The sequence below is a fragment of the Anarhichas minor genome, unplaced genomic scaffold (assembly GCF_050575085.1).
Source record: "Anarhichas minor isolate MPS153535 unplaced genomic scaffold, ASM5057508v1 ptg000033l, whole genome shotgun sequence".
Taxonomy (NCBI): domain Eukaryota; kingdom Metazoa; phylum Chordata; class Actinopteri; order Perciformes; family Anarhichadidae; genus Anarhichas; species Anarhichas minor.
In genome coordinates, this window is record NW_027466479.1 from 7,006,935 (window position 1) to 7,032,898 (window position 25,964).

General features: G+C 42.0%; 2 protein-coding genes across 8 annotated transcripts; one reads left to right on the plus strand and one right to left on the minus strand.

Annotated features, from left to right (window-relative positions):
• The first annotated feature begins 687 nt into the window (after window positions 1-687).
• Window positions 688-6,773, plus strand: eva1bb (eva-1 homolog Bb (C. elegans)). Of its 2 annotated transcripts, XM_076106204.1 has the most exons (3): window positions 688-1,203; window positions 4,477-4,621; window positions 5,330-6,773. In XM_076106204.1, the coding sequence occupies exons 2-3, from the start codon at window positions 4,555-4,557 to the stop codon at window positions 5,755-5,757; spliced, it is 495 nt and encodes a 164-aa protein (XP_075962319.1). In that variant the 5' UTR covers window positions 688-1,203; window positions 4,477-4,554; the 3' UTR covers window positions 5,758-6,773. The 2 variants fall into 2 exon arrangements, with proteins under 2 accessions (XP_075962319.1, XP_075962320.1); XM_076106205.1 differs by lacking the exon at window positions 688-1,203 and having other exon boundaries at window positions 3,812-4,621.
• Window positions 6,774-8,471: 1,698 nt separating this feature from the next.
• Window positions 8,472-22,986, minus strand: thrap3b (thyroid hormone receptor associated protein 3b). Of its 6 annotated transcripts, none has more exons than XM_076105569.1 (11): window positions 22,681-22,984; window positions 19,037-19,191; window positions 15,260-16,108; window positions 14,338-14,955; window positions 13,725-13,891; window positions 13,438-13,549; window positions 13,268-13,343; window positions 12,514-12,689; window positions 11,019-11,241; window positions 10,430-10,525; window positions 8,472-10,075 (listed from the first exon to the last, which is right to left on the minus strand). In XM_076105569.1, the coding sequence occupies exons 2-11, from the start codon at window positions 19,156-19,158 to the stop codon at window positions 9,848-9,850; spliced, it is 2,667 nt and encodes an 888-aa protein (XP_075961684.1). In that variant the 5' UTR covers window positions 19,159-19,191; window positions 22,681-22,984; the 3' UTR covers window positions 8,472-9,847. The 6 variants fall into 6 exon arrangements, with proteins under 6 accessions (XP_075961684.1, XP_075961682.1, XP_075961683.1 ...); XM_076105567.1 differs by having other exon boundaries at window positions 10,355-10,525; window positions 22,681-22,983; XM_076105568.1 differs by having other exon boundaries at window positions 10,355-10,525; window positions 22,601-22,983.
• Between the last annotated feature and the right edge of the window lie 2,978 nt (window positions 22,987-25,964).

The window sequence follows — 25,964 nt, forward strand, 5'->3', positions numbered from 1 at the left end:
GACAAATGTACTTCACTCAAGTACTGCACATAAGTACACATTTTGAGGTACTTCACTTGAGTATTTGTGGTTTACTTCTACTCCAGTACATTTTTGAGGGAAATATTGTACTTTTTACTCCACTACATGTATTTGCACTGTTTACACAATAAAAGTTGGTAAACTCTTCAAGTAAAGGCGCGGACTGGCCGTCCACCTCAAGGTGTAATTGTTTGTGATTGCTTGATGATTCTGAAATGGGAAAGAGTACTTTTACTTTTGGTACTTTTAAGTACAATTCGTTACCAATACTTTTGTATTTTTACACAATTTTCAATGCAATATGAGTATTTCTGCACTGAAGTACTGCTACCGTTAAAAGTACCTCTTCCACCACAAAATGTAGTGGAGTAGAAGTATAAATTTGTAGAAAATGGAAATCCTTACTACAAAATTAAGGGTAAATGTACTTAATTACTTTCAACCTCCACCAAACAGCAGCACCAGCTGGCTCCACTGTTTGCTTGAGTTAGAGACACAAACTGCCGAGGTCTTTTCCTCCAAACTCGCTCGACGCTGAGATTAAAACACAAAGAGCTCAATTAATCCGCGAGCCCCCCCCCCCCCCCCGAAGGCACCGCGGCCCTGTGCCCACAGCAGCCGACTTGCTATTTCCTGTCCCACCCTCCTGGCTTCACAGTGAACAGACATCACTGTGGTGCGTTCGTGGCCAGCAGAGGAGAGACCACCTCCCTCTGGTCAGTGGTGGGGCTCAAATCTGCACAGAAGCCAGAACAACTCACAGTAAAAGGGGGATGTCTAGAAATCCCCCTTTTATTTCTAGACAAGTTGGAGTGGTCCACCTGCATTTTTGGACGCTTTTATTTTTGGAGTCAGATGCCAGTGCCACACACGTACGTTTCACTTGTCTCTCAGGAAAGAGGAAACACCTCCCTCTGTACACTTGAGGAGCGTTTCTGGCTGGTCCTCCTCCTGTGGAGGATGGCAGGGAGTGGATCATAGTGGAGGGCTGCTCCCTCAGCTACATCAGCTCCTCTGTCACAAACACTGAGTGAACAACAAACTCGCACTGCTCCTCCGTCTTAATGATCTTATCTAAGTGTTGGCTGACGGACCAGCTCCAAATTTGGATTCAAATTCTTTGTTTCTCCAGTGGAAAGTGTTTTTGTTAGTCAAGCTGTGCAGCTCTCATCCAGGACCAAGGTGAGTGATGACTTCAGATGATGTTTACTCTTCACTTTTCTTCCTCCATATTTAACTTTCATGTAAATCAGGCTTTTATCGCACATTACAGGGGCTCTCCTGTTGGGGCTCTCCTGTTGGACCCTTCTACAAACTGTTTTTTGGTTTAACATATATTGCAGTTACTGGTGTCAGGCCATAAACAGGGCAACAAACTAGTTTATTAGTAGGGTCTGCACCATGTTCTTTACACGACCATAAAAGCCTTTATAGATGCAGTAGCTACAATGTGCTCAAATCATCAACACTTTGAACATACATTTGAACAGAAAACATTTGTTTTGCAGCTCGTTTTGTGTGTTTTTATACTTAATTTAGCCCACTTTTAATCGCTTTCTACTGTGATGGATGGAAACATTCCCTGTCTTAGAGACGGAAGACATTCGGTGGACTACTGTAAAATAACAAGTCTCATTTTCAACGGTTTCAGGTTTCATCTTTTGACTTAAATAGGATTATCTAAACAGGAAGTGTGGGAGGGTTGAACGGAAGTGCATTTTATAGGGTTACATAAACAGCTACAGCTGCCGGGCCTTTGCATGTGTATAGTTAAGTCAGGAGGTTATTGGCCTTGTCTGGAAATGTTAGGTGTTAAATCTGTCTGCCCGAGGACTGCAGCTGTATAAAATGGACATTTGTCTCCCTCTGGTATTTCTGTTGTGCTTCCAGCGCGGGCAAACATTCTTTTCTTAAAATGAAAAAAAAAAGAAATCTGCCAGTGCAGTGAGATGATTTTCACCCGTTTTAAAAGAAATCAACTTGTTTTAAGAAGTTTCTGGAAAAGAGAGCTTAAAACATGACACGATACGACTCTGCATCACTGCACTAGAATCAAGGAAAACTCAACTTGTTCGTACTGCACACCTCTTTAAAAGAAATGATGTTTGCGCTGTCTTACAGAGAGTTAGATCGGAAGATCGACACCGTTCTCCACACGTGAAGCTTTAGCCAGCAGCTAATTAGCTTAGCTTAGCATAAAGACTGGAAACAGGGAAAAAAAGGAAGCCTGTCGAACGGTAACAAAATCTGCGCAAATCTCACTAATTTACACATTATATCATGTTTTTTTAATTTGTACAAAAACCGAAGCGTACAAACAATATTTAGCTGTTTTAATCTTTTAACTATCTCTTCGTCAGGAGCAGCTGCTTCCCCCTGCTTCCAGTCTTTATGCTAAGCTAAGCTAACTGGCTGCTGGCTGTAGCTTCATGTTTGGCGTACGGACGTGAGAGTGGTATCAATCTTCTCATCTAACTCTAACCACGAAAGAAGTATTTCAAAATGTCAACCTATTCCTTTAAAAACTCAAATTACAGAAACAATATGAGTTGATAAGAAGGCCGTATCTGTAGTGTGATAAATGCCACAAGTTTGATAAACGGCCTGATCTGTGAGCATGCAGAAGTACTGGGTGCAAAGGCCAGTTTTTAAACTAACAAACAAACACTGTTTGACTTTATGCGAGCTGAAGCGGACTCGAAATTGCCCACTTATGTTGTTAAGGTCTGTGGGCCGCAAATTGAGGGTGCAGATGGAGTCATGCTTCTTCTGTCTGCGAGCTGAATGTCGAACAGAAGGCAGCGCTGGTGGAGACCCACCGGTTCCCATGAGTCAGCTGCCCCCATAGAGACCACTGTAATTGCCCCGTCAGAAAGAAGACGAAAAAAAAGAAAGACTTTGAGAGTGCTCGGGGTCTGCCAAGACTCACCAGGATAAAGATCAGGGTGGGAAAGTGACTCGACCCCCTCCCTCTAAATAGCGGCGATTGGGCGTGATTTCGTTTTCTCCCTGGAGAGAAAGCAGCAGAAAGAAAAACATTTGGCTCCCACACACTCTGTTGTTGTAATGACAGGGAATGTGAGGGGGTGGGAAATATCACTCATCATGTTTAGATCAAGCTTTACTGTAACGTTGAGGCCATCTGTGACAACTTCAACCTCATCCAACCCTCAGTGTATCACTCTCTTAAAGCAACAGTTCACCCAAATTATGAGGAAAATAACATTTAGGGACTATGTTCAGCTCCAATGAGGTCTTTAGATTTGAAAGGATTAGGACAGACATGTTTCTGTTGAAATTTTAGGGATGGCAACGGTGCAGACTGAAACATCTCAACAGTTAGCCTGTTACCATGAAGTTTGGTTCAGACTTCTGCGTTTTGACCACAGGAGAAATAAAGAATTTCCCTGAATATAATTTGTCCAACACCTGTAAAAGTAACTACTCGTTAACTAAGATGTTTAACATGGTAAACATTATTCCTGCTGAACATCAACATGTAAGCGTTTGCCAATGCTTTATAGACCAGTAATAATCCATTAAAAATAACAGCTTTTGGGTTGCCAGGTTGTGAACAACCATAAAGCTTTTTTAAGATACAAATTTAGCAAGAAGAGGGCTCCAACAGAGGACAGTATCACTTACTTAATGGGAACGGGCAGCAGGACGCCTGGATCATAATCCATTAATGGATCATAATCCATTCATTAATGTATAACTCCAAACGTGATGGATTATTGAAACAACTCACCATTAATTCTTGTCTTGCGAACATTTCTAACATGTAAATACATATGCTGCAAAACTTAATGACTTAATAAGCAAAAAACCAAAGAGCATGGACTAACCCATTCCCAACATTTACATCTGCATTACTACCAAATAGAAATGACAAACGGCATTATGGCCAAAATGGATCTGAATGAATGGCTAATAAATAATATCTATAAAGCATATGATAGATCATTAATAAAGCCATTTGTTTTAAACCCGTCATGGTGCCTTGCCATCAATAAAAACTCAAGAGACAGATATTTCAAAATAAATGCAAAATAAACCAAAAGAAAGTACACGTTTTGTTAATAGATGCAGTTTCCAAGGAAATCTGTCATGTGACTTGTTTTCTGTGGGAAAAGAAAGAAAGAAAAAAAAAAACACATTTGCGTGACGCCGGAAAAGAGCCCCCTCAGGCTCTGATGTCATAAATATAAACATCCCCATCGGACACAGGGGGCCTCATGCTGCTGTCCTCACCGCAGGCCTGAGTGTAAAACACTAACGAGGAACACAATGTCCTCGTCTGCTGACCTCTGACACCAGTTCAGATCACAGGAATGACGGGCGGAGAACTTTTTGGATGAGCTCAGACTTTTGGGTTTATAGCGACACTATATTATATCATATCAGATTTAAACATTAACGCACTAACTGTCTGCTTGTGTATTTTTGTGACAGGATCCTGCTGCTGTTGGAGTTCAGTGTGTAACAGAAAGTCCTGGAGATGGTAGATATCTGAACCCACTGAGAACCAGGATGGAGCCTGTTAAGAGAGACATGGAGCTGCTCAGCAACAGCATGGCGACCTACGCTCACATCAAAGGTGAGTCTTTAACTGTGGTTTTCAATCTGAGGCTCCATCAATGGGTCAGGCGTTAAATCTGTGGTGTCACAAGATAAATACCAGTGTTGACAAAAACAAAATAGTTTTTTTCAAAATGTCTCTATTTCTTGCTCGAAAACTCACAAAATTTGGCACACACGTTAGAAACGGCAACAAATTGCAGAGTTTTGCAAATTTAGCTTGGGGCGTGGCAAGCTGGCTCCATAGCGCCCCCAAAAGCACCACAGGTTCGAGATAAAGTTCCTCTTTTTATGTTAACGAAAAAAACGAATTGTGCTAAAAAAAATGACAACTTGCGGTTTTACAAGGGCCAGACTATTTCTTGGATCAGCAACTTACTGGAGTCTGGCAACCTCACAGTAATGACAAGACCACAAGTTGAACCTTTTTACACTTTGGTTTCTGTACAGGTTAAACAAACAATACATAATGTGTTAATTAGTGAGATTCAAAGATGCTGTTAGTTGGATTTTGTTACTTTTGTTAACCTGACAAATCAATAGTAAATATTAAGAGCTGTCAGACAAATTTAATGGAGTAAAAAGGTACGTTATATTTACCTCTGAAATGTAGTGGAGTAGAAGTAGCATAAAATGGAATTATTCAAGTAACGTACAATTAGTACCTCAATAAGTAAATGTATTTAGTACTTACGAACTCGTCCATTGTGTTTCTCCGCCCTCACAGCCAACCCAGAGACCTTCGCCCTCTACTTCATGATGGGCGTCTGTCTCGGCCTGCTCATGGCGCTGTGCCTCCTGGTGGCCGGCATCGCCTGCAGGACTCGCCGCCACAGCAGACCTCCCCCATCCCCCGAGAGGAGACAGCTGAAGGAGTCCAGCAAGGAAGAGGAGGAAGAGGAGGAGGACAGCAGCGCGGAGGACGATGGGGAGGAGATGGACATCCCTAAAGTGACAATGGGGCCCATGAGCGATCGCAGCAGCCAGTCCAACGGGACTCTGAGGAGCGTGAACGTGTTTGCGTCGGCTGAGGAGCTGGAGAAGGCCCGGCGTCTGGAGGAGAGGGAACGAATCGTCAGGGAGATCTGGAGGAACGGACAGCCGGATGTTCTGGTCACAGGGACGGGGACTATTGGACGAGTGCATTACCACTAACAGACACTTTGACTGTGCCCTAAAGATCCACCTCGCTGACTGTAAATAGCAGGACGCACACAGTACATTGATGGAGACATTTTGATTTGTGTGGCAACCCAAAGTGTTCAATATTAAAGTGAAGGACTGTACAAAAATTATTGGGCTGTATCACCAAAGACCTCCCCAGGGTCATTCATGTTTGAACCCTGCTCTTGATTCACAAACGGTGTTAACTGAGTCCAGCTAGTTTAGTCATGTGCCCCCAATTTAAACCTCAAACTCTGAACTGAACTTCTAATGTGCACCACCAATGTGCACATTAATAAAACACGGATACAGCGACATAACCGTGTTCCTCTGCATGTGGCAAAGTGGAGGAACAGTGATATGAAATACAAATTTATGGCAAAAAATAAAATAAATACCCTCCCCGTTTTTCTTCCCTAATAATTTCCGTACAATTCCTGAATAAATAAGACATTATAAAATAGGTAATCATATGAATAAATACAATAAAGACATATTCACAATATTTACAAATCCAATACATTTTTTAAAACTCCGCTTAAAGTTCTGAAATGTTATTTAATGTTAATTGAGCAAGAAAAAAAAATTGTTTTTCCTGATTTAAAGCATTATCGGTCTTTGGGGTGAAATTTGGGGAAAGAATTGAGTTGAAATAAAAGTCAAAATGTTCTCAGGTGGATAAAATAAAACAATGAGTTGAGTTTAAAAGAAAAGGTATTTAATTATTCTAGGTATATTATACATTTTGTCTGCATTTGTTCATATATTTCTTAATTTTACTCCTGAATACAATATTCAACATGTCTGGTCTCCATAGCTTTTCTATTATATTGACATAATGCAGATTTTGTATGCAGCATAATTTGGCTTCATCTGTATTTTACCATATCTCTGCAATGTGAAAAATTAAAAGTTTAACCACTTTTTTTCAATCAAAAACAAAATATATTTATCATTCGGTGTAGCAGTGTCTATTTGTGATTATCTATGTATCAAACAATACGTTTATTTGCCTTTTCTAGCGTTAATTAAAAGGAGACAATAGTTAGCATCTGTATGCTAACTATGTAGCGTTAGCTGGAGCCGAGACGGTTAGCTAGCTAGCTTAGCTTAGCACAAACACTGGAGACTGGTAGAGACTGCTGTCTCTGTTTAAAAGCAACATTCACCTCCAGTGGTAACAACGTTGACCGTGACGTCAACATGGGGAGACTTACCGGTCCTGCTCCAAACATAGTCCGGCTCCAAACAATGCTGTTCCAGCCATGGTTCCAGCCTCTCACATGTGAACATTAGCTGCTTTCTTTGTCTTCTATGATAGCAAATTTCACGTTTATGTTTTGGACTGTACTAATTATTCCATTCATGTTTTTGAGTGTTCAGTTGATTGTTTTCAATTCTTAAAGTTGTTTGATTTGTATGACCAACAGTCCTAAAATATTTGCTTTCCAGCGATATAAAGGAGGGAAAACAGCATATCTTCATATTTTACACACTTGAATCAAGATTGTTTGGACTTTTATTTGATGAATAAGGCTTAAACAATCATCAAAACAGAACATCAGTTTAAGAGGATTGATTTAATCAACTAATCATTTAAGCAATTTAAACACATTATCTTGGGCTCTGGAAAATTCTGATGGGCATTTAAAATTGTCTGAAATGTTTTTTTGTTGAAGAAAATAGCCTGTATATTAATCCAGAAGGAAAATAGTGCTTAGCTCCAGCCCTGGTGTTAAACTGCTCCCACAGAGGCAGCTTCACGGTGGGCTAATCTTAGCAGAGAAGTCAGATTCCCACAGAAACCCTCCAATCTTTTTCCCAGCCTTTAAATTGGACTTGTGTCTCTGACCCCAATACTTCCTGTGTTTCCCTTTCCCTCCCCAGCTCTCTCTGCTGAAGACATGTATGTTTAGTGGCTATGAAAGAGCCATTCACCTCAGCCGTACTGTAGATATTACCAATGCTGAGCTTCCCCAAGCGGATCCAAGCCGTGTCCCAGCAGACGGTCTATTTTCTGTTGGCTGGATTTTCCTCTTCCATCAATGAAAAGGCTCACTATGTTATAACTGCAGTAGCTTGTGTCCAGTGTCCGTTAAGTGGCACTGAATGGAGATTGTTGTAGGATTTAAGAGAAAACAACTCTCGAGACTGACAAAATGAGACACTCAAGACCTGATGGTTTGTGCTCATTCTGGGACAAATTGTTTATTCACACTTGTTTGTGGTCCTGAGCCGTCTATAACAGCTCCAAAAACATATTTAACATTGTTTTACCTCCTAAGTTAAAGTAGAAATACCACAATTTCCACACATTTCCCAACACTATTCACAAAGAAATATACAGTATGTTATCCTGGAAAATTATAATAGGCTTCTTTGAACTACTTGCTGGTATTTTATAGACAAAGAGTAAAACACAATTGACAGATTTATTGATAATGAAAGCAATCATTACGATGCTTTATGGTTATTTTGTCACTTTTACTCAAATGTACAACCAACTTTGTGGCTAAAAGTTACCGCTTCACTACTTTCATACATATTGAATATAATTGGATGATTTTGCAGTTAATATTTTTACTGCAGTGGAGTATGTGAGATCCCAGCCACTCAGGAGGTAAACCACAAACCACTTAACACAGTGAGCTGTCCGACACTTCTACAGAAGGTTCAGTTGTAGACCTCAACAATCACACTCAGAGTTGCCCTGAATCAAAGAAAAATTTATTGAAAATTAAAAGACAAAGAACTCCAAAGCTCTTGAGAACAGTACAAAAGTATTCAGCTTCAGATTAAACAAAAAGAAAAAGTCCTACAGTTGTGTTTAGTACATGCAGTATGTACAGTCAAAAGTGGGACCAAGCAGCACAGTGAGAAACTAGGTCACGTCAATTCCTCTTAAAAACACACTTTCATCGATGCCTTTGACAAAAGGTTTTGTCAATATCTCTTCACTTTTTCATGTTTAGGTTCTCTGACTGGAGTCTAAACTGTCTTATTTTTATTTATTTTTTATGCGAGAGGATTTACTGCAACTGTTGTATTTAAAAAAATGAACTGTATTCAGTTTGTATGTTCTCCTTTCCCCCGGATGTTGAGATTACAATAATTTAGGTCTTATAATTCTATACACTTAATAACTTTTTGTAATAACTATTCTTTTTTTTTTTGATTAAAAATCTAAACAAGAGGTAGCCACTTACCTAAATTGATATGACAGAGGCAGAAAACCTATATGTTCATCTGTCTAAAGCAAAAATCAGGGGATTTTGGTGCCAAATTCTTTACAATTTACACGTCTTTTAAACAGAAAACACCCACAATCAATGAGAATATACTGGAACACACACATAAAAATGTCTTCACTTCCTAATGAGAAATACAGGTGAAGTGGCACTACATGAAAAAGCCTGGATAATATAAATGACAAACATCGATCGTTCGGATGGGTGGGGGGGGAAAATCAAAATTGTTTTCATGTCTGATAATTTGACGATTGTGAGCCCTGAGCCCACTACCGATTGGTCCCGAGGAGCGAGGTATGAATCGAACGCGTCATGCAGTAACATCAAAGATTTATCACAGCCCCAAAAAAACAGAGAAAGAAAGAACGAGAAGGTGTCAATCATCTAATACCTTCCTACACTGAAACAGGTGGAGTTGTACCTCTCGTAGCCGGGGCTGTACCCTCCAACAGATTACACACGTATTATTAGCTATATGTCATTTCTAAGGCACAAATGCATTTTGTCATATTTTCAAAGGATCTTTGTTGCCTCAGTATTTTCTCCCTTAAAACGATACAATTGAGTCAACCGGCTGCGGAAAAAAAACAAAACCTTTACATAAAAACACTCTGAAATGAAGCTAACCTCACATACAAAACGTAACAGAGTGCTGCTCCTCATTCAAGTCAGTTCTTTCTTCACCTAAACCGTGAGAAGGCTCAAACTCACTGAACACATTTTTTTTTTTTTTTAACTATCAATGACGACATGACCTGGAGGGGAAAATAAAGAAGAACGACCCCGTGACCGCTACGCCGCTGAATATGCAGGAGATGACGGAGCGAGCTGCTCTACTGCTTCTGGGCGGAGGCGTCTCCGGGGCCCTTGGTGTCTTTACGCTCTACTTCCGCGGAGTCGTCTCCCAGCTCCCCCTCCTGTCCTCCCTGGAACATGTCGTGGGTCCACTTCGGGCTACTGCCCCCCTTGCGGTAGACGAAGCGCCCCCGGCGGGGCGGGAAGGAACCGCGGCCTCTTCCGCGGCTGTCCACCCAGGTTTTCTCGCCGTCACGGTCATCATGCTGGAAGGGCACACAGGCAACGTTAAAAAGGTCAACTCCGACGTCCTTTACACAGCAGGAATATTAAAACTGGCGGGCTGGTCTAGCCCCGCCTCCCCAAGACTCAACTCAACCCCAAAACTGCAGCGTGTACAGCAGCCTAACTAAATTTAGCCATTATTCATTCTACCATTTAATGACATTATTTCTACTCTGACATGCCATAATGTCTGTGAAAAAGGGCCATGTTGTGAGAGCCTTGTCATGCCACTAAATCAATTAGCAGCTCCAAAGGCTCACCAGGTAATACTTCCTGCTCTTGGGAGTGTATTCAGGGTCCCATTCCTCCTCTGGAGGGCGCACTGCGGGATTTACATTTGCAGGGTTTCCATTGCTGCTGCTGTTGTTGTTGTTGTTGTTGTTGCCTGGATAATTTCCCCTGCTCCACCCTCTCCCTCTGACTCTGGGGAACTGAAATCAAAACAACAAGGTGGATTCAAACTTGCAGTCAAGGGACAGACACATTTTCTACAATAAGATGGACGAATATTTTATTATTATTTATATTTGATATTTTTGGTCCAAGTCAGAGTAAAAATAAGTAAAAGAAATCGACCCAGGGACGATGAGAACGACAGAACACACAGATAAAAAGCCATACTGATGGAAATCAGGCATTTGTTTTAGTGATGAGGTGAAGTTCCACTGATTTACGCCACTTTACCTTAATAAAAATCAGGTAGTGCATGGAATATGTATGAGAGAGTGTCATCATCATTATCATCATCATCATCATCATCATCCACATTATGTTCCTTAGCATTAGGAGGAAGGAACAGAGCAGAGAAGCGTAGTCTACTGTGACGCCATTAGGACAAAGAATTGCAAGAAGATGAGATGTCAGTACGTCAGTGACAAAAGAACACCAATGCAGCAGGAGAGACCAACAAAGACAGGAACTTACAAATCCACGGCCTCGGCCTCTCTCCGCGCTGTGGCCTTCATAGTGGCCTCTGTCTCCGGGCCCGCTGTAGTCGCGTGGAGGGTAGCGACCGTAGCCCTCCTCCGAGTGCTCCATCCCTTCTCCTCCCATGAACTCCTTGCCCCTGTAAGGCGGAGGGTAGGGGGACGGAGAGGAGGAGGAGGACGAGGAGGACGGAGAGCGCTCACGCTTCTTCTTACCCTTCCTGCGAGCACAGAACGTCAAGGTTGGATGCGAGTCTCATTTAAAGAAAAGAATGTGTCAAAACAGTTTGAAGGTAAGATGAGCAGGTTGTGGAAGGTTTGGAGAGTGGTTGACATGACTCACGTTTTCACATATTCCTCCACAACAAAACACAACCGCCTACAGTTTCAGTTAAGAAAGATGTGCATTACATTTTTGCACAAGCCCCTCCCCTAATATTTAACCAAAGCTGCAATGTGAACACATGCAGCCAAAGTGTTAAGGAAAAGACAGAAAAAACAGCCTCAAGCAGTACCGTATTTTCCGCACTATAAGGCGCACTTAAAAGCCTTTAATTTTCTCAAAAAACGACAGTGCGCCTTGTAATCCGGAGCGCCTTATATATGGATCAATTGGTTAATTGGTTGATCCATACTGGTTGTACACGGCGCTCTGTCAAAATGTTTCAGTACGACTGGTAAACTACAAAGCCGCACCGCGGTAAACACCGGTACTGTGCTTACTCCTAGTCCAACACCACTTGTGTGTATAAAGACCCCAAAATGGCACCTTTCAAGAGACACGCTTACGACGCTATTCTATTCTATGCGCCTTATAATCCGGTGCGCCCTATATATAAAAACAGTTCTAACATAGGCCATTCATTGAAGGTGCGCCTTATAATCCGGTGCGCTTTATAGTGCGGAAAATACGGTATATAGATTTGTTTTTAAAGTGCCGGATGTTTGATATTAAATGAATGCTTATTCAACTTTTCCTGCTGCTTCATATTAAGCTTGAACATTTACACAATCTTAAGTCTATTATTTGCTCATTCCATTCTCCAACCACTCCAAAGCTCTTTTCATCTTAAAACAGATATATTTTACACATTTCTTACTTCTGATTAATAACTCGATTTTTACAGTTTTCCCTTTTCTCAAAACACAGAGAAGGCTATAATTCTGAGGTAGTTGGAGGAAAGCAATGGCAGTTGTCTCAAATCATAGCGCCTGACTATTTTGGGCTAGTTAAGAAATGTACTGTAGAACTGGATGAGAACAAAGCAGACTGTGCCCACATATTCGTGGTACGGTGTTCAAATTGAATTATGAGTGTGGGCGAAAAAAAAGAAGAAGGGAATAGTTTATCCTGCTCTGCTGCTGTAAATCCCCCAACATGGCAACATGGCAACAATAGTAACCACTTCTCCAACCATTGTGTGCCCTGTGGCCTTGTTGTTGATGTGAAGGACTCTGTAGGGGGACGGACGGAGACAACAGACTGAACCTACTTGGATTTCTTGTGGTGTTTCCCAGATTTCTCAGAGGACTTCTCTCTGCTCGCTCCTCGGGAGCCTCCGGGGCTCCTGCCTCCCTCGCGCTTGGAGTCCTTCCCGGCAAACCTCTTACGCCTTTCAATATCCAGGCGAAGGTCCATCACGTCGCCTTTGAACTTTTTACTTGGATCCTGCAGGAATGCGTGTTTATTAGCCAAGAAACCAGCTGTTTGTAAGACTTGTGGACAGATTCAGAAATGCTACAAAACTGAAATGAAATGACTGCATTACAAGTAAAGGTGAACATGTATGAAGTATTGTGTTCCCTCTAGTGGTTAAGACAGAGTAATACTAAATATTCCTAAGAAATGACTTTTCACAATATAATATAAAAGTATTGGTGGAAACCAGCAGCATGCATGTAGCTTAAGAAAACAAATTCAATTTTACAGGTTTTTTTTGTAGCTTGATTTTTTTTCTTTCAAGAAGAATACTTACAAGGTAAAGGCACTGATAAGCGTCCCTTGAGAGGCTTGGACTCGGGATCTTAATTCACTTCCTTTTAGCCTTTGCTCGGGCATACCCAATCAATAACCATATCTCATAGGCTGGGGGGGCTTGCTCGGCACTTACAAAACACAATTGGGCTCTTTTGATTTAGAAATATGCATCCTTTGAAAGAAAAGCACAAAGCTGAACACTGCTGCTTTTGGGTCGTCTCAAAATTTTGCTTGTTCCAAATACGTCAAATTTCAAAATGGCAGGTCACCTTGTAGCTGGTCTCCTCCATATCCTCAAACAGGTGAGAGTGCCTCTTAAAAGCACTGGGGGAAACATCGATTCTCCTGGGAGAGGAGGAGAAACCGCTGATGTCAATAACAGATTAGCATTTTTAGAAGCTGAAATCACCTCAGATCGGATAGTTAGACGTTGAGGTACCTGTGGATTTCTGGGCTCTTCCTTGGCTTCATCATTTCTACCTCTGCGGCTTTTCTTTGGTACATGGCAAACCGCTCACTTAAAGTCATGTCTGACGATTGGAAGTGTTGCGCTGCGAATAAAGAACAACAAACTGTTATTCCAAGATACAGCGGCGCCGGCTGATTGAACATATAACATATAATCAAGTAACGAAATGTCCGGTGGATCTCATCGACTGTCCAAACTCCCGTCATCTTGTCATCTCGAGTCTGCAGGGACACAAGCCAGCACAGATCCCACTTTACCTTTGATGTAGTGCACGATTGAGACTATGTGCTGAGCAAACAGCTCAGAGGGGCTGCGACGGAGCTGTGGCGACTGAACGTGCTGGAAAATGGAACGGAACTCCGGATCTTTCTTCGTGGGATTCTGCAGCTCTCGGGGCACGAGGCGCTCTTTAGACAGGGAGGAGCTGAGGGAACAGAAGAGGAACATTGAGACGTAAAAACATCTACCGTATCGGCCCAAATACAGGATGAGTCGGCCGTAATTCGAACATACAAAGTGGCTTTCCCCAAACACCTGTTTTCGTATGAAAATTGTAATTTCCACATTCAAAACTTGAATTGAATCATCTGTAATGCCAAGAATTACCAGAGCAACACAAGGTCATGATGGCAAACTCAGATTAAAGCCGGAGAAAATCATCCTGACCGCTATGGGAGGATGTGATTCATGTAAAAGCTCTTCACATGTGGGATTTACATTCTATGAGTGTGTCACGTTTCCCTTGTATGAGACAAATGGGGGCAAAGACAAAGACGAGTATCTGTTGAAATTGTCCCCTCTGTTTGTTGGAAAAGGAGAGGTCTTATGTTCCGGCCAATATGCTAATATTGCATGAACGGTTATAAATACCTGGGCATTTCATCTACAGAACCGATTTTGTGTTCAAAGTTGTCCCTTGACGCAGACAGGTGTCGCACGGGTGACTCCTCGCGCCGAGGGAAAGCTCCGGGAAACAGCGGGCGCTCCTTCTCTCTGGAAGTTGCGGGAGGGGACAGACTCCTTCTGGACTTCTCCTTGTCTTTCTTCTCCTTCTTCTTGGACTTCTCCTCCTTCTTGGAGCTGTGCTTGCGGCCTCGGTAGAACTCCTCCTCCATGTGTTCAAGGGGCTCTGCCTCTTCAGCATCTCTGCGGCTCTTCTCCTTAACCGACGGGTAGGACGTGGAATAGCTCGGCTCGTCCCCCCACTTCCCGAAAATGTCCCGAGCGGTGAGGGTGGTTTTGACCTCCCCGTCCTCATCAATGTCCCTCTCTTTCAGCCCGTGCGACTTGAGGAACTCCTCTTCTCCGGCGTCGAAGAAAGGCAGGGTCTTGTCCTCCTTGGAGTCGCTTAAAGAAGTGGACGAGATGTTGAAAAGGTCTCCAGACTTGCCTCCTTTCTCTAGCTCTCGGTCTGTGGTGCTCTGCTCTTTATCGCGACCGTTCTCCTTTTCAGCAGCCTGCTTTTTGTTTTTGTTCTCGGCCAAGAACCTGAAACAGAGAACCAGACTGAGCTTTAGTACCTGCGACGCTCGTTGTAGGACTCGCATTGAGATAAGCATACTCACGTAACCACCACCGTCCTAAGTAAGTGGGATTTCACACAACTTCATCAACGGCCAGCTACATTCTCAATGCACTTAAAATCTGGAGTTTTACGTTTTCCTTTTTAACCTGTATTCCTCCAGGGAACTTTGAAAAAAAAGGCTAGACGTGTTTGAAAGAAAGATAAGGTAAGAATAGAAAAGAACACCATGTAACTACATTCAAAGAACTACAAACAGACTAGACCTACTTTTTGAAGGCAGCCGAGATCACAGTCTTATCTTCACATTTGGCCTCTTCCTTCGAGAAGAACCCAAAGCCGCTGAAGGAGGCCGTTTGTCCGGACTTCGTGGGGCTCTTTGCTGGAGGGGACACGGTGCCGATGGTTTTCCACATAGGACCACCAGTCGCGGGCGCTTTGCTGTCAGGACCAGTGGGGCCACCTTCTTTCTTAATGTCTGGGCTGATTCGTTTAGGACTGGCGTCATAGTCAATCCATTTACCTCCGGATGCCTTCTCGATGGCACTGCCGTCTGCTGCCAGACCCGATTTCTCTCCCTGACTTTCTAGCTTGTCCTTAGCATCCTTGGAGCCGGGCTTGCCCTTGCTGCTGCGATGATGTGGCGACGAGGACCGGGACCGCGAGGAGTAGCTGGAGTGCTTGGAGCGCCGAGATCCCCGCGAGGACGAGCGGTCGGAGTAGTGGGAGCGGCTCCGGCTGCCCGAGCGCTTCTTGGGCGTGCGGGAGCGTGAGCGGCCCCTCCTGGGGCTGTGCGCATGGTGGTCCTGGTCGTGGTGGCGATCGTGCCAGCCTCCACCGCCACCGCCGCTGCCGCCACCACCACCACCGCCACCGCCGCCGCCACCACCACCACCACCGCCACCGCCCTGCCAGTTGGACTTATAGCCGTAGCCACCTCCTCCCCTGTTCTGGTAATGGCTGCGTGGGTAATAGCCTCGGTTTCTGGCACGGTAGTGGTAGGGCCTCCGGAAGCCTCGGTTGTAGCCTCGGAACCCTCCTCTGTTGTTCTGATAGTCCCTGGAAGGATAGTTTCTGTAGGACGGAGAGTGTGAGCGAGAGCGGGAGCGAGACCTGGAGCTGGAAGAGGGAGAGAAAGACAGAAGAAAATGTATGTTATTCGGGGAATAGCATGTGTTGTAGCCGAACACAAATATCAACCTTGCAAGTCAAAAGCCACGCAGTCCGCACATTTAAGCCGCGCATTTAAAAGCTGCGCATTTAAAAGCCTTTAAACAGATTTCATGGTGGAATTCTAAATACATACATGTACATGTTAACATGCTAGGTTACAACCCACACATGGTGGCACAAACAGCCTCCTTCAGGATGTCGCCTGTAGTGAACCGGCCCTCTTGAAAGTGATCTTAACTTGTCACCTGAGGGTTTATTGGCTTCTTGCTCAGGTGTTTGCGATCGTCTTGTATTTCTTGTGTGCTGAGGGCTGCACCCTGGAGAAGGTTGTTTGTGCCGCCAAGCGTGTTTAATAACCCAGCTCTATCTGAACGTGTACGATCGTTGTCTATGTTTGTTTTTAGAAGTTCACCATGAAATAGCCATCTGATGAAAGGCTTCTTAACTTTTTACCAGAAGAGGGCCTTGGACCTTCTTTTTTTTACTTTTGTGTTCCCTTCCAAAAAGCCTTCTGGACTTTTTCTTTGTCTTTTGAAAATAAAATGCAATTGCCTAATTCAGAGCCAGCTGTAAAAGACAAAAAGGAGTGTAGCTGTACAACAGTATTCAAACGGAACATGAGTGCATGGTTTAAATCATTCTACTACCATCCACACCAACCCGACATGATCCCAAAGGATTTATTTATGCAAACATTCAAAAAATAAATGTGATTTAGAAGATTTATTGTCCAGTTTCTTTCTTGTTATTAAACCTGAAATAAATAATGTGATTAGTCTATTGACAGAACATTCATCAGGCAACTACTTAAATGATCGATTAATTGTTTGTCATTAAGCAAAAATGTCAGACGTTCACTGATTCCAACGTTTCAAACGTAAGTATTTATTTGTCTTCTTTGTCTTCCATATTAATAAAGATGCAACACCTCTGTGTTTTAACTGTTGCTTGGATAAATTAAGCAATTTGAGGACATCTCTTTTGGGTTTGACAACTCATTAAATTTTTTCACAAATCCAGAAAAATAATCAGAAGCTTATTGGAAAATTATAATTATTGCAGCCCTATAATATCGTGTGCATTTACAAGAGACGGTGTTAAAAGATAGGGCCGATAACACTTATACTATGACAACTTCTCAAAACTCATTTATCTGAGATTCCTCCTGTTTTATAGAGCCCCAGGTGTACACAATGGCCCCTGGAGGTCCCGAAGCTGTGTACTGGGTAACCTTGACAGGAGACAGAGGCCTACTACTGCCCACTGTCAACAGGGGGCGATGTAAGCTCAGTGACGGCTGGGAAGTAGCTCCAATGAGCACCGTGTGGTCTCCGTCATTCCCTCCAAGAGGCACAAATGTAAACAAAAACTTAACTTGCATACAGAATATCACACAACGGTCTCCTGTGCCAAGAATCATTTCTTAAACCGCTTTTAGCATAACTCTAAAGTGGGAACAATACAACAGAGGAATTTAAACTAGAAGACAAAACACATGACAGACGTAATGTAAATTGTAAATTCAGGGATATGAGAAATGTGACTGACACAATATTAACACCACACCTGTCACGATGGCTTGTAAAGCCACAGACAAAAACATTACGTTTACAACTACATGCCAGCTACATATTTAACCCTTGTACCTTTTCATCGGAGCAGAGCAGTCCTGGACAAAAGACAGTGTCGTCCCACAAGCAGGACGGTCTGTGTGGCTTTAATTTATGTGTTAGACACCCAGGACGCAACCTGCTCTAATCCACAGAGGGAGGAGGCAGTGGAGGGGGAGGGAGGAACAACAAGGCCAAGAGCACTCGCTCTCTACTCCTTTTTCCGTTTGACAATCATTGACCTGCAGTGTAGCAATGCTCTTTTCACAGAAAAAACATCCAGTCCAACAACTGTGGACTGTCTGTGAAACAGACAGTTGTCTGTGAAAGCGTGTTAACCCCCGACCTCCAAACACAAACATGGACCGACAACAACAAGAAGGCAGCCAGCGTGGGAAGCACTCCCTCACTTGAAACACTACATAAATAAACACATCATATTGGGCATATGGGTTGCCATCTTAAAACTGTAGCACATCTCACAAATAGATGACTGCAGATTCCCTTACAAGAAAGAAGACGAGCCGATGCAAACAGCTTGAGGCTCTGTCGGCCTTTTCTCTCACACAGGAAACACATTTATGCAAATTAAGCACAAACATAGAACGAGTGAGGCCCGGTAAGAGAAGAGCAATAAGGAAATAACTTCTAGTTCACAATATCAAGTGTGTATCTGGTACGTCCTTGATGGACATATAGACATGGTCGGACTAATGGTGGACAGTTTTAAATAAAGAATTCAAATTTATGCAGCAGAACCAGACATGTCATCTGTTTTGTTCCATTTGTTGCAAACAGCACAGGAGTGCTGTGTCAGAGAAGTGATTTCACTTCAGTGTCATGAAGAAATAAATGGTGAGTAAACACACAACTGAAACTTGAGCAGGCTGTTTCCTTATTGCTCTGTACTCTCCTACAAACAGAGCCAGATATTTTTACACCAGTGCACTACTGCTGATATTTGTGTTGTTGATTCTGAACCACATCCTGCATATCATACAATCTATGAAGACACCCATTTGTAATATCAATTCAAACACCCCCAAAATAGCCCCCACTTTCACTAAGTAAAAGTATATAAATACTAACAGTAGTTAATTACATTCATGTAATAAAACTGTAATAGTAGCTGTCATCACTGTGCAAAATGTTGTTTAAAAACTACGTTTTAAATATGAGTGGAACGCTGCTGAATATTAACCACATACACTTAAAAAAAGACAATGGTGTAGGTTAATGTCAGAAACTCAAAAACTGGATTTACCTATAGCGACGTTTTCTGGATCTTGAGCGGGAGCGGCTCCGAGAGTGAGACCTGGAGTAAGACCTGGATTTGGACCTCGATCTGGAGCGGGACCGAGCTGGGGAATCCGGAGCCTTCGACATCTTTGCACTCAGACCAGTCCAACTGTTCTTTTCCTTAAAAACAAAACAAGAAAACAAGTTAATTTGATTGGTTTTACTGAATATTCACAAGGGGAATGAAACCGATACAACGTTAAGCAATTATGCCCTTCAAAGAAAAAGAAAAAAAGAATTCAAACAAATCCGGGGGTGGGTTCTAAGAACATACAGGAAGTTACAGAAATAGACACATCCTGTTCTATATGTAAGATACTTGTAGTTTGCAGACCACATTACAACTATATTTTGGCCCTAGTAAAACCTGGGCCGCCTCGATCTCGTGCGGCGCGTGTGCATGACATCAGAGCAAGTATGAGCGATGTGAAACAGGTTGAGCTTCTGTGCAGCACGATGTCAAGGCTGCTGCTGAAAAGAAGCGAGGTCTGGCTCAACGTCAAGAACAAATCATCCTGAACAGTGCAGCTGTACAAAAGCACGACCCTTCCAATGACAAGATACAGCCTACGACCAACAATCAGCTCTGTGGGTAACTGTATTGAAGTGAGGCTATGGTGAGGAGCTTGCGCTGCGTGTGATACTTACAAATATATATAGTCCTTCGTTGGGGGCTACGGGGTTAAGACGCTGAACAACAACATCTCTGGATACAATCTGGCCAGACTTTCAGTAATCTCCCTCCCTCGTTTATCATCGTCACTCTACTACTGCGATGTAATAAAAGGCATAAAAAGATTCAAGATGCGGTTATAAAGTTTTAAAACTTAGATCCGTGAAGTACGATGTTTCTTGTTTGTTTTGTCACCACAAAAGAACAAACACTGGATGTTTTCCGTTGATGGCCCAGCCCTAACTTTGAAGTAAACAAACAGTGCTTCAGTTAAGTGACATTGACCCCTTACCAAACTATTGAATCAACACTAACCGAAAATGACAACCCCATGTGCAACATGGCATCACTTATTTCATCCCAACCCTTGAGATAAAGAAAAAATATATTCTTTATGTGTACATACGTTAAGAAAAAAATGCATACATAGTTTCTAGCAAGGAGAAAAATATAAATGCTAAAAAGAATTGCAGCATATCTTGATGCCTATTTGCCAAGATGTTCCAAATTACCTAAAATATGTTTTCTCTTCATGCATCTTTTCTACAAAATGGAGATCAGAGTCTCTTGCACAGCAGCGGCCCTGGTCTGGAGCAGGTAGTGCTGCTTTTACTACAACAGTGACTCCTTAGTGCTAAACAAAAAGGCAGCGTACTAATGACGTCAATCTACTATTCCATTGGTTAAATCAAAGTCTGAAGCACTTGCGTTTTATTCAAGATTCCCTTTGAGAGCCCAATGAAATGCACTGAATGCTATGGCTCTTTTTTTCTATGTATGAAGAGACAACAGTGGCTATGTGTAAAAGAATGGTTGCTACAAGGTTTCCCCTGCCTCTAGAAATCTGAAGCAGGCCACTCAAGGGTACTATCGACCACCAAAGGTCCTCATTGCTCTTCTGCTGAACCTCAAACGTTCAATACACATAATTAAGGTACCTCGTTGCATGCCCTGCTTGTTAGGTAGGCTACCTCAATCACTTTAGTCCCATGTTAAATAAGGGAAACCCCTCTCTCGCATCAAGAAACGACATTCATGCTAATCATTTCAAATGTAAAGTCATAGTTGTGAGTTGTATGGCTGAAATTCTCAACAAGCAGGTTTCAACGAGCAAGTTTAATATGCAAGAGCTGTGAAAACTAAGATAGTAGCCTAAAAGCACACAGAGGGACCTTATGATAGCCAAAGCAATATGGGTGACAATTAGGTCTTTTTAACAGTTTATATTCATAGCATCCTCTCTGAATCGGTTCTTCCCTGCAGACCTCATGCTAGGCGCTCTGAATGATAATTACAAGGAGGTGCATGAGTGAGTTGACTTTCACCGCATTATCTACGGTGTGCGCCCAAAGCACAGCTCTCCCCTTGACATCAAAACAAAAAATAGACTAAAAGGCAGCATGAAGAATTTCAGGTTTTTCCATTTCATCACTGGCAAAGATCTTTGACAGTCTGTACTGCTTTAAGTCCGGTTATCAACTATTAGAATAAAGCATAATTTTAAATATGCAACACTTTACTTTCTTGTGTCTGTAGCTCTAACTCATATTATCTATCAAATAATGTATGCTTTAAAAAAAGCTGAGAAGAAGCTGGACTGGTTGATGTTAAAAGAAGGGTATGCACCATCCAACCAAAGACGGACACATAATATATATATATATATATATAACTGTGGAGGAAATATCTGTGAAACTTGCGAACTGGAAAGGCCCAGGGCAGTAGCCAAAAACAGGGTTGGAGTTGCTCCAGTCAAAAGCAAATAAAGTCTAGTTTAAGTGATTGTTTTTAATAATGGTGTAATTCACTAAAGTTAAGGTCAAGCTCTTTAAAATGTGCAAACAATATAGTATTTCCATCTTGATCCTTGTAAATTATATCATAAAACGTAGCGGCCAAGAAATAATATCAGACAGCCGTTTAATACTATTGGAGATGTACTACCAGTGGTGGAATGTAACTATAACTAAGTACAATTACTCAAGTGCTGCAATTGATTACAATGTTGAGCTGCTTGTAATTTACTTGAGTAGTTGCATTTCATGGCACTTTACACATTTTGGAAGCCAACATTGTGCCTGTGACTCCCCAGCACGCATTTCAAAACAAAGGGGACTAACTACTTTGCAGATTCTAATCATTAGTACAAATTAATAAATGATGGTGTATTATTATGGATTAAGCTACCCTGTAGTATATTAAAAACCCTCATCTACCAGCTAAAATATTGAAGTAATGTACTTAAATACATCAATAATTATAATCTAGTCAGAAAACGATAATATATATGATGCTGAAATATCCATTATGCAGAATGAGTACTTTTACTTTAAATATATTTTGATGCTTTTTGTACTTCAATTGGAGTACGATTATGAAGGCGTGCCTTTTAACGTCACGTTACTTGTAACAGTATTTCTTACAGTATAGTATTGCTACTTTTGATGTAATACAAATATCTGAATACTTCTTCCGCGACTGGATATACAAGTCACGAACACAAGCCCCTGGGTTTAATGGTTAATCGATCCTTTTGGTTGTATGTTTAGCTCACGTTAGTTAACTGCGTTAATAATCACCATTTAAGGCTACGACGTCGTATAAGATTACCTGTCCACCACATCAACAGCAAATATAACTAACAACAAACAAAATAATGTAAAATACATGAAGCTAGCTTCGCTAAACGTGCAGCTGCGGGGCCACACGGCACTGTAATCAACACTGAAGTCCAATATCATTGACTAGAGCTATCGATACGGGCCACCGTTAACATGCTTAACGTTACCATTAGCGAAGCAGTGGACGCTCCTGACGTCAACTGTCAACTTAGCTACAAAATTAAGTTACAATTACCTTTTCCCCGTTTTCACAAGACTGGTCAAGGCTCGTGTTTATGAATAAATGTTAGTAGAAGTAACGTTAGAGTAGCTAACCGTGGAGGCTGCTCGTCTGGTCCTCCTTCCTGGTTCTACTCCGTGGTTTCACTGTAACGTTACGAGTGTAAGCGGATGTTAGCAACCTAGCTTGTTAGCAGCGGGATCGTTGCCAACTAGGCCACCAAAACAGACGCACTGCGCCCTTAGAAGAGGGTAGGCGCCTGGACTGCCGCGACATGCGCCATTATATGTATCTGCGGATGCTTCTATGTGTTTTTCAAATGTGCTGAATGGAAGTTTTTGGCGGCATCACGCTCTAACGATCGAGAGACACAGTTAGCTCGCGATGCTACATTTGCTACGCCCTAATCGCGCGAGAGTTTGTGTGTCGTGAAGTGTTGATGTCCGGGAGGCGAAGCTATGGGGCAAAGGCAGGGTCAACTTTGCTCTGAGGGTGTGATGGAGTAACTGGTGCAGTATTGTTCTGGCTGTAACACCTGTCGCACAGGTACGTAGCTGGATTAATATGCCTGACGCCCCCCGTTCTCCTCCCCTCTCTGTGTAACTGATTAAACACAAATGCTCTACTTTAGGAATATGCAGCGCTAGTGGAAGAAGTACGCTACTTAGATCTGTTTGTAAAAACACTGTTACAAGTAAAAGTACTGCATTCAACATTTTACTGAAGCAGATCAGTAAAAGTGTGGACATCAAATTATATTTAAAATATCAAAAGTAGAAGTAGTCTTCTCATTATGCAGAATGGCCCATTTCAGAATCGTATTATTACTGGGTTATAATTATTGATGAATTAATGTGTTCATCACTTTAATGTTGCAGCCAGTAAAGATGGAGCTAATTTTAACTACTTAGTGTATATACTGCAAGGCAGCCTAACCTAGAACAATATATCATAATTTAGTCGATTTACATTTTGTATTAATTATCTCAATCTGCAAAGTAAGTCAGATAAATCTAGTGGATTGAAAAGTGCAATATTTGCTACTGAAATGTAGGAGAGAAAGCTCTGCTTTAAGTATTTATAACCTGCATCACAGGTTTCCCTCGATGGATCCCTACTTAGAGTTTACATCAGTGGGGCAGCACAGAAGTGTTATCCTGTTGCGGAAAGAGACTTCGCTTTGTTTATTACCGGATCAACATCCATGAGATCAGTTTGTATTGTTTATTAGTGACACATATTCGCATATTCCCAAACAAAGTGCCAAATTACCAGCTAACATCTCAGATTTGGTTCCTGGTAATCAAAGAATTAAGAACTTCCTGCGCACTTATGTGACAAAATGACTTTGGTTTTCCACTTTAATACTGCCATGCACGAATCTATTCCATACTCATATGTGGTAAGGGGCCATTCTTTATGTCTTCATGCTTTTCAGTACCTCCTTTGTGGTTTTCTGATAGGAAAAACTGTTTCAAGCTGTTTTTCTTCGAACACCAGTGACACCTTTACAGAAATATTGATGGGGTTTGTTCCTGTAAATAAACAAGTGAAATGAGAATAATTGTCAGGATCCTCTCACACTGACTTTTCCTTTTTGGGTTATTGTTCATTGAAACAAAAGACCCGTTGACTTTTCACAGCTTTAGAAATGTCTTTTGTGTGTCAAACACACAGCTGTCTTTTAGCTTGCCGTTGGTGTCCATAGGGTCTGTGCTGCACTATTTTTATCAGACTAAAAGCCACGTTACGCCTCCTATCACAGAGACAGATTCCACCCGGGACACCAGGGCCCACTCGGCCTCGGCCAAAACACAAATACACTTAGTTACGAAAGTTATAGTCTGTCTCATCTCACTGACATGTTTCCTGTTAGAGAGTTAGAATCATTTTTAGTAATTTCTTCCAATAGGGACGTTACGTCAGTGTATATTCAAGGCTGAGGGATGTGTGGCGAGTTTTGGTGAGATGTTTTGAATCAAAATATAAAAAATAAGACATTTCAAGTAAGAGTACGAACTGAATCGCTGGCTTCCCTGACTATAAAAGGTCTTTTTAAGTTGTGCACCATCTGTTCCCCGTCAGAGAACCTTTAATCCCACATAGTGACGAGGAAATCAATCCTCAACAACCAGCGTCTGGAGTGTCGTCTCAATTCTCCTCTCTAATACACAACAGCTTTATTGTTCAAGTCGTTATTGAACACTTTACCCCCACTTTTAATCTCTCTTATACACATATAGACACTCAGAGATTACAAAGCCAGAGGGTACAAAATATGATAATACATGTAGAACAAGTAATTGATGTAGTACAGTAATATTTTATATCCACTGTCTTAAGTCAACATGGTGTAACAATCTCATACTTCCTGCATCACAGTCATAGTACATTTATACTACTGTCCATATCTGATCTATTGTGTATACAGTATATCCATATCATACCCTTATCTCTGTATAGAGTGTCTCACTATTGCCATTACTTGTACTTATACCTACACTGTATATATATATATTCATACTGTATTGGATGCTAGTTGAATTTAATCCAAAACTTGAAAATAAGGTGCACCACTAAAGACTGTCATCCCAGTTCATGCACTGGGATGAAGTGCAGCTGCAGCCTCAAAACCCAACTGTCTGTCTGTTGCTCCCCGTGATAACAACATGTCATCTGGTCCACAGTCCGCTTATAAGACCTGGTTTGAATTCCTACAACACCGCATGGCACTCTGTGATCATGTCGCTCCTCGTTGACCTTTGGCTAAGACATGCAAACAGTCGCAGCACAGGTGCTGGACACTTGGACGAGCCAAAGTTAAAATTACCCCCCCCTTCCCTCCTTTGGCCACAATGTGATGGGCAGACATGGGCTCCTTGTCTGTCACTCACTGTTACAAGCTGTTTATGTGGCATCGCCCGGAGGTTTGTATTCCAAGTGGCAGAGGGCAACTCTGACCAGTGAGCTCCCGTGATGAAAAGTGAAATAAGAGTCAGTGGGATTTAAGGGGATTGTGGCAGCAACATGAAACGTGTGGAGCATTTTGTGTCATCATTCAAAATAGAACAGAAAAAACAAGCAACGAGCAAGAATACAACGACAGCAAAGGAGCACAAACAAGTTCTGAAATTTCATCTTTCAATTAGTGATAGGATATCTTGATGAACTTATTTATTTCTCTGAAGTAGAACAAACGATTTTTTCCTCTAATTGAAGCAAAATTGCATCAAAAGTAAAGTACTTAGAGACCATTAAATCTTGCACTAATAAGAAAGCTGTGAAGGCTGTAAATGAGTGTACTGCTTTCAGTGGTGGAGGAAGTAATCTATTCCTTTACTTAAGTAAAAGTAGAAATATTGAAACATAAATATTCCAT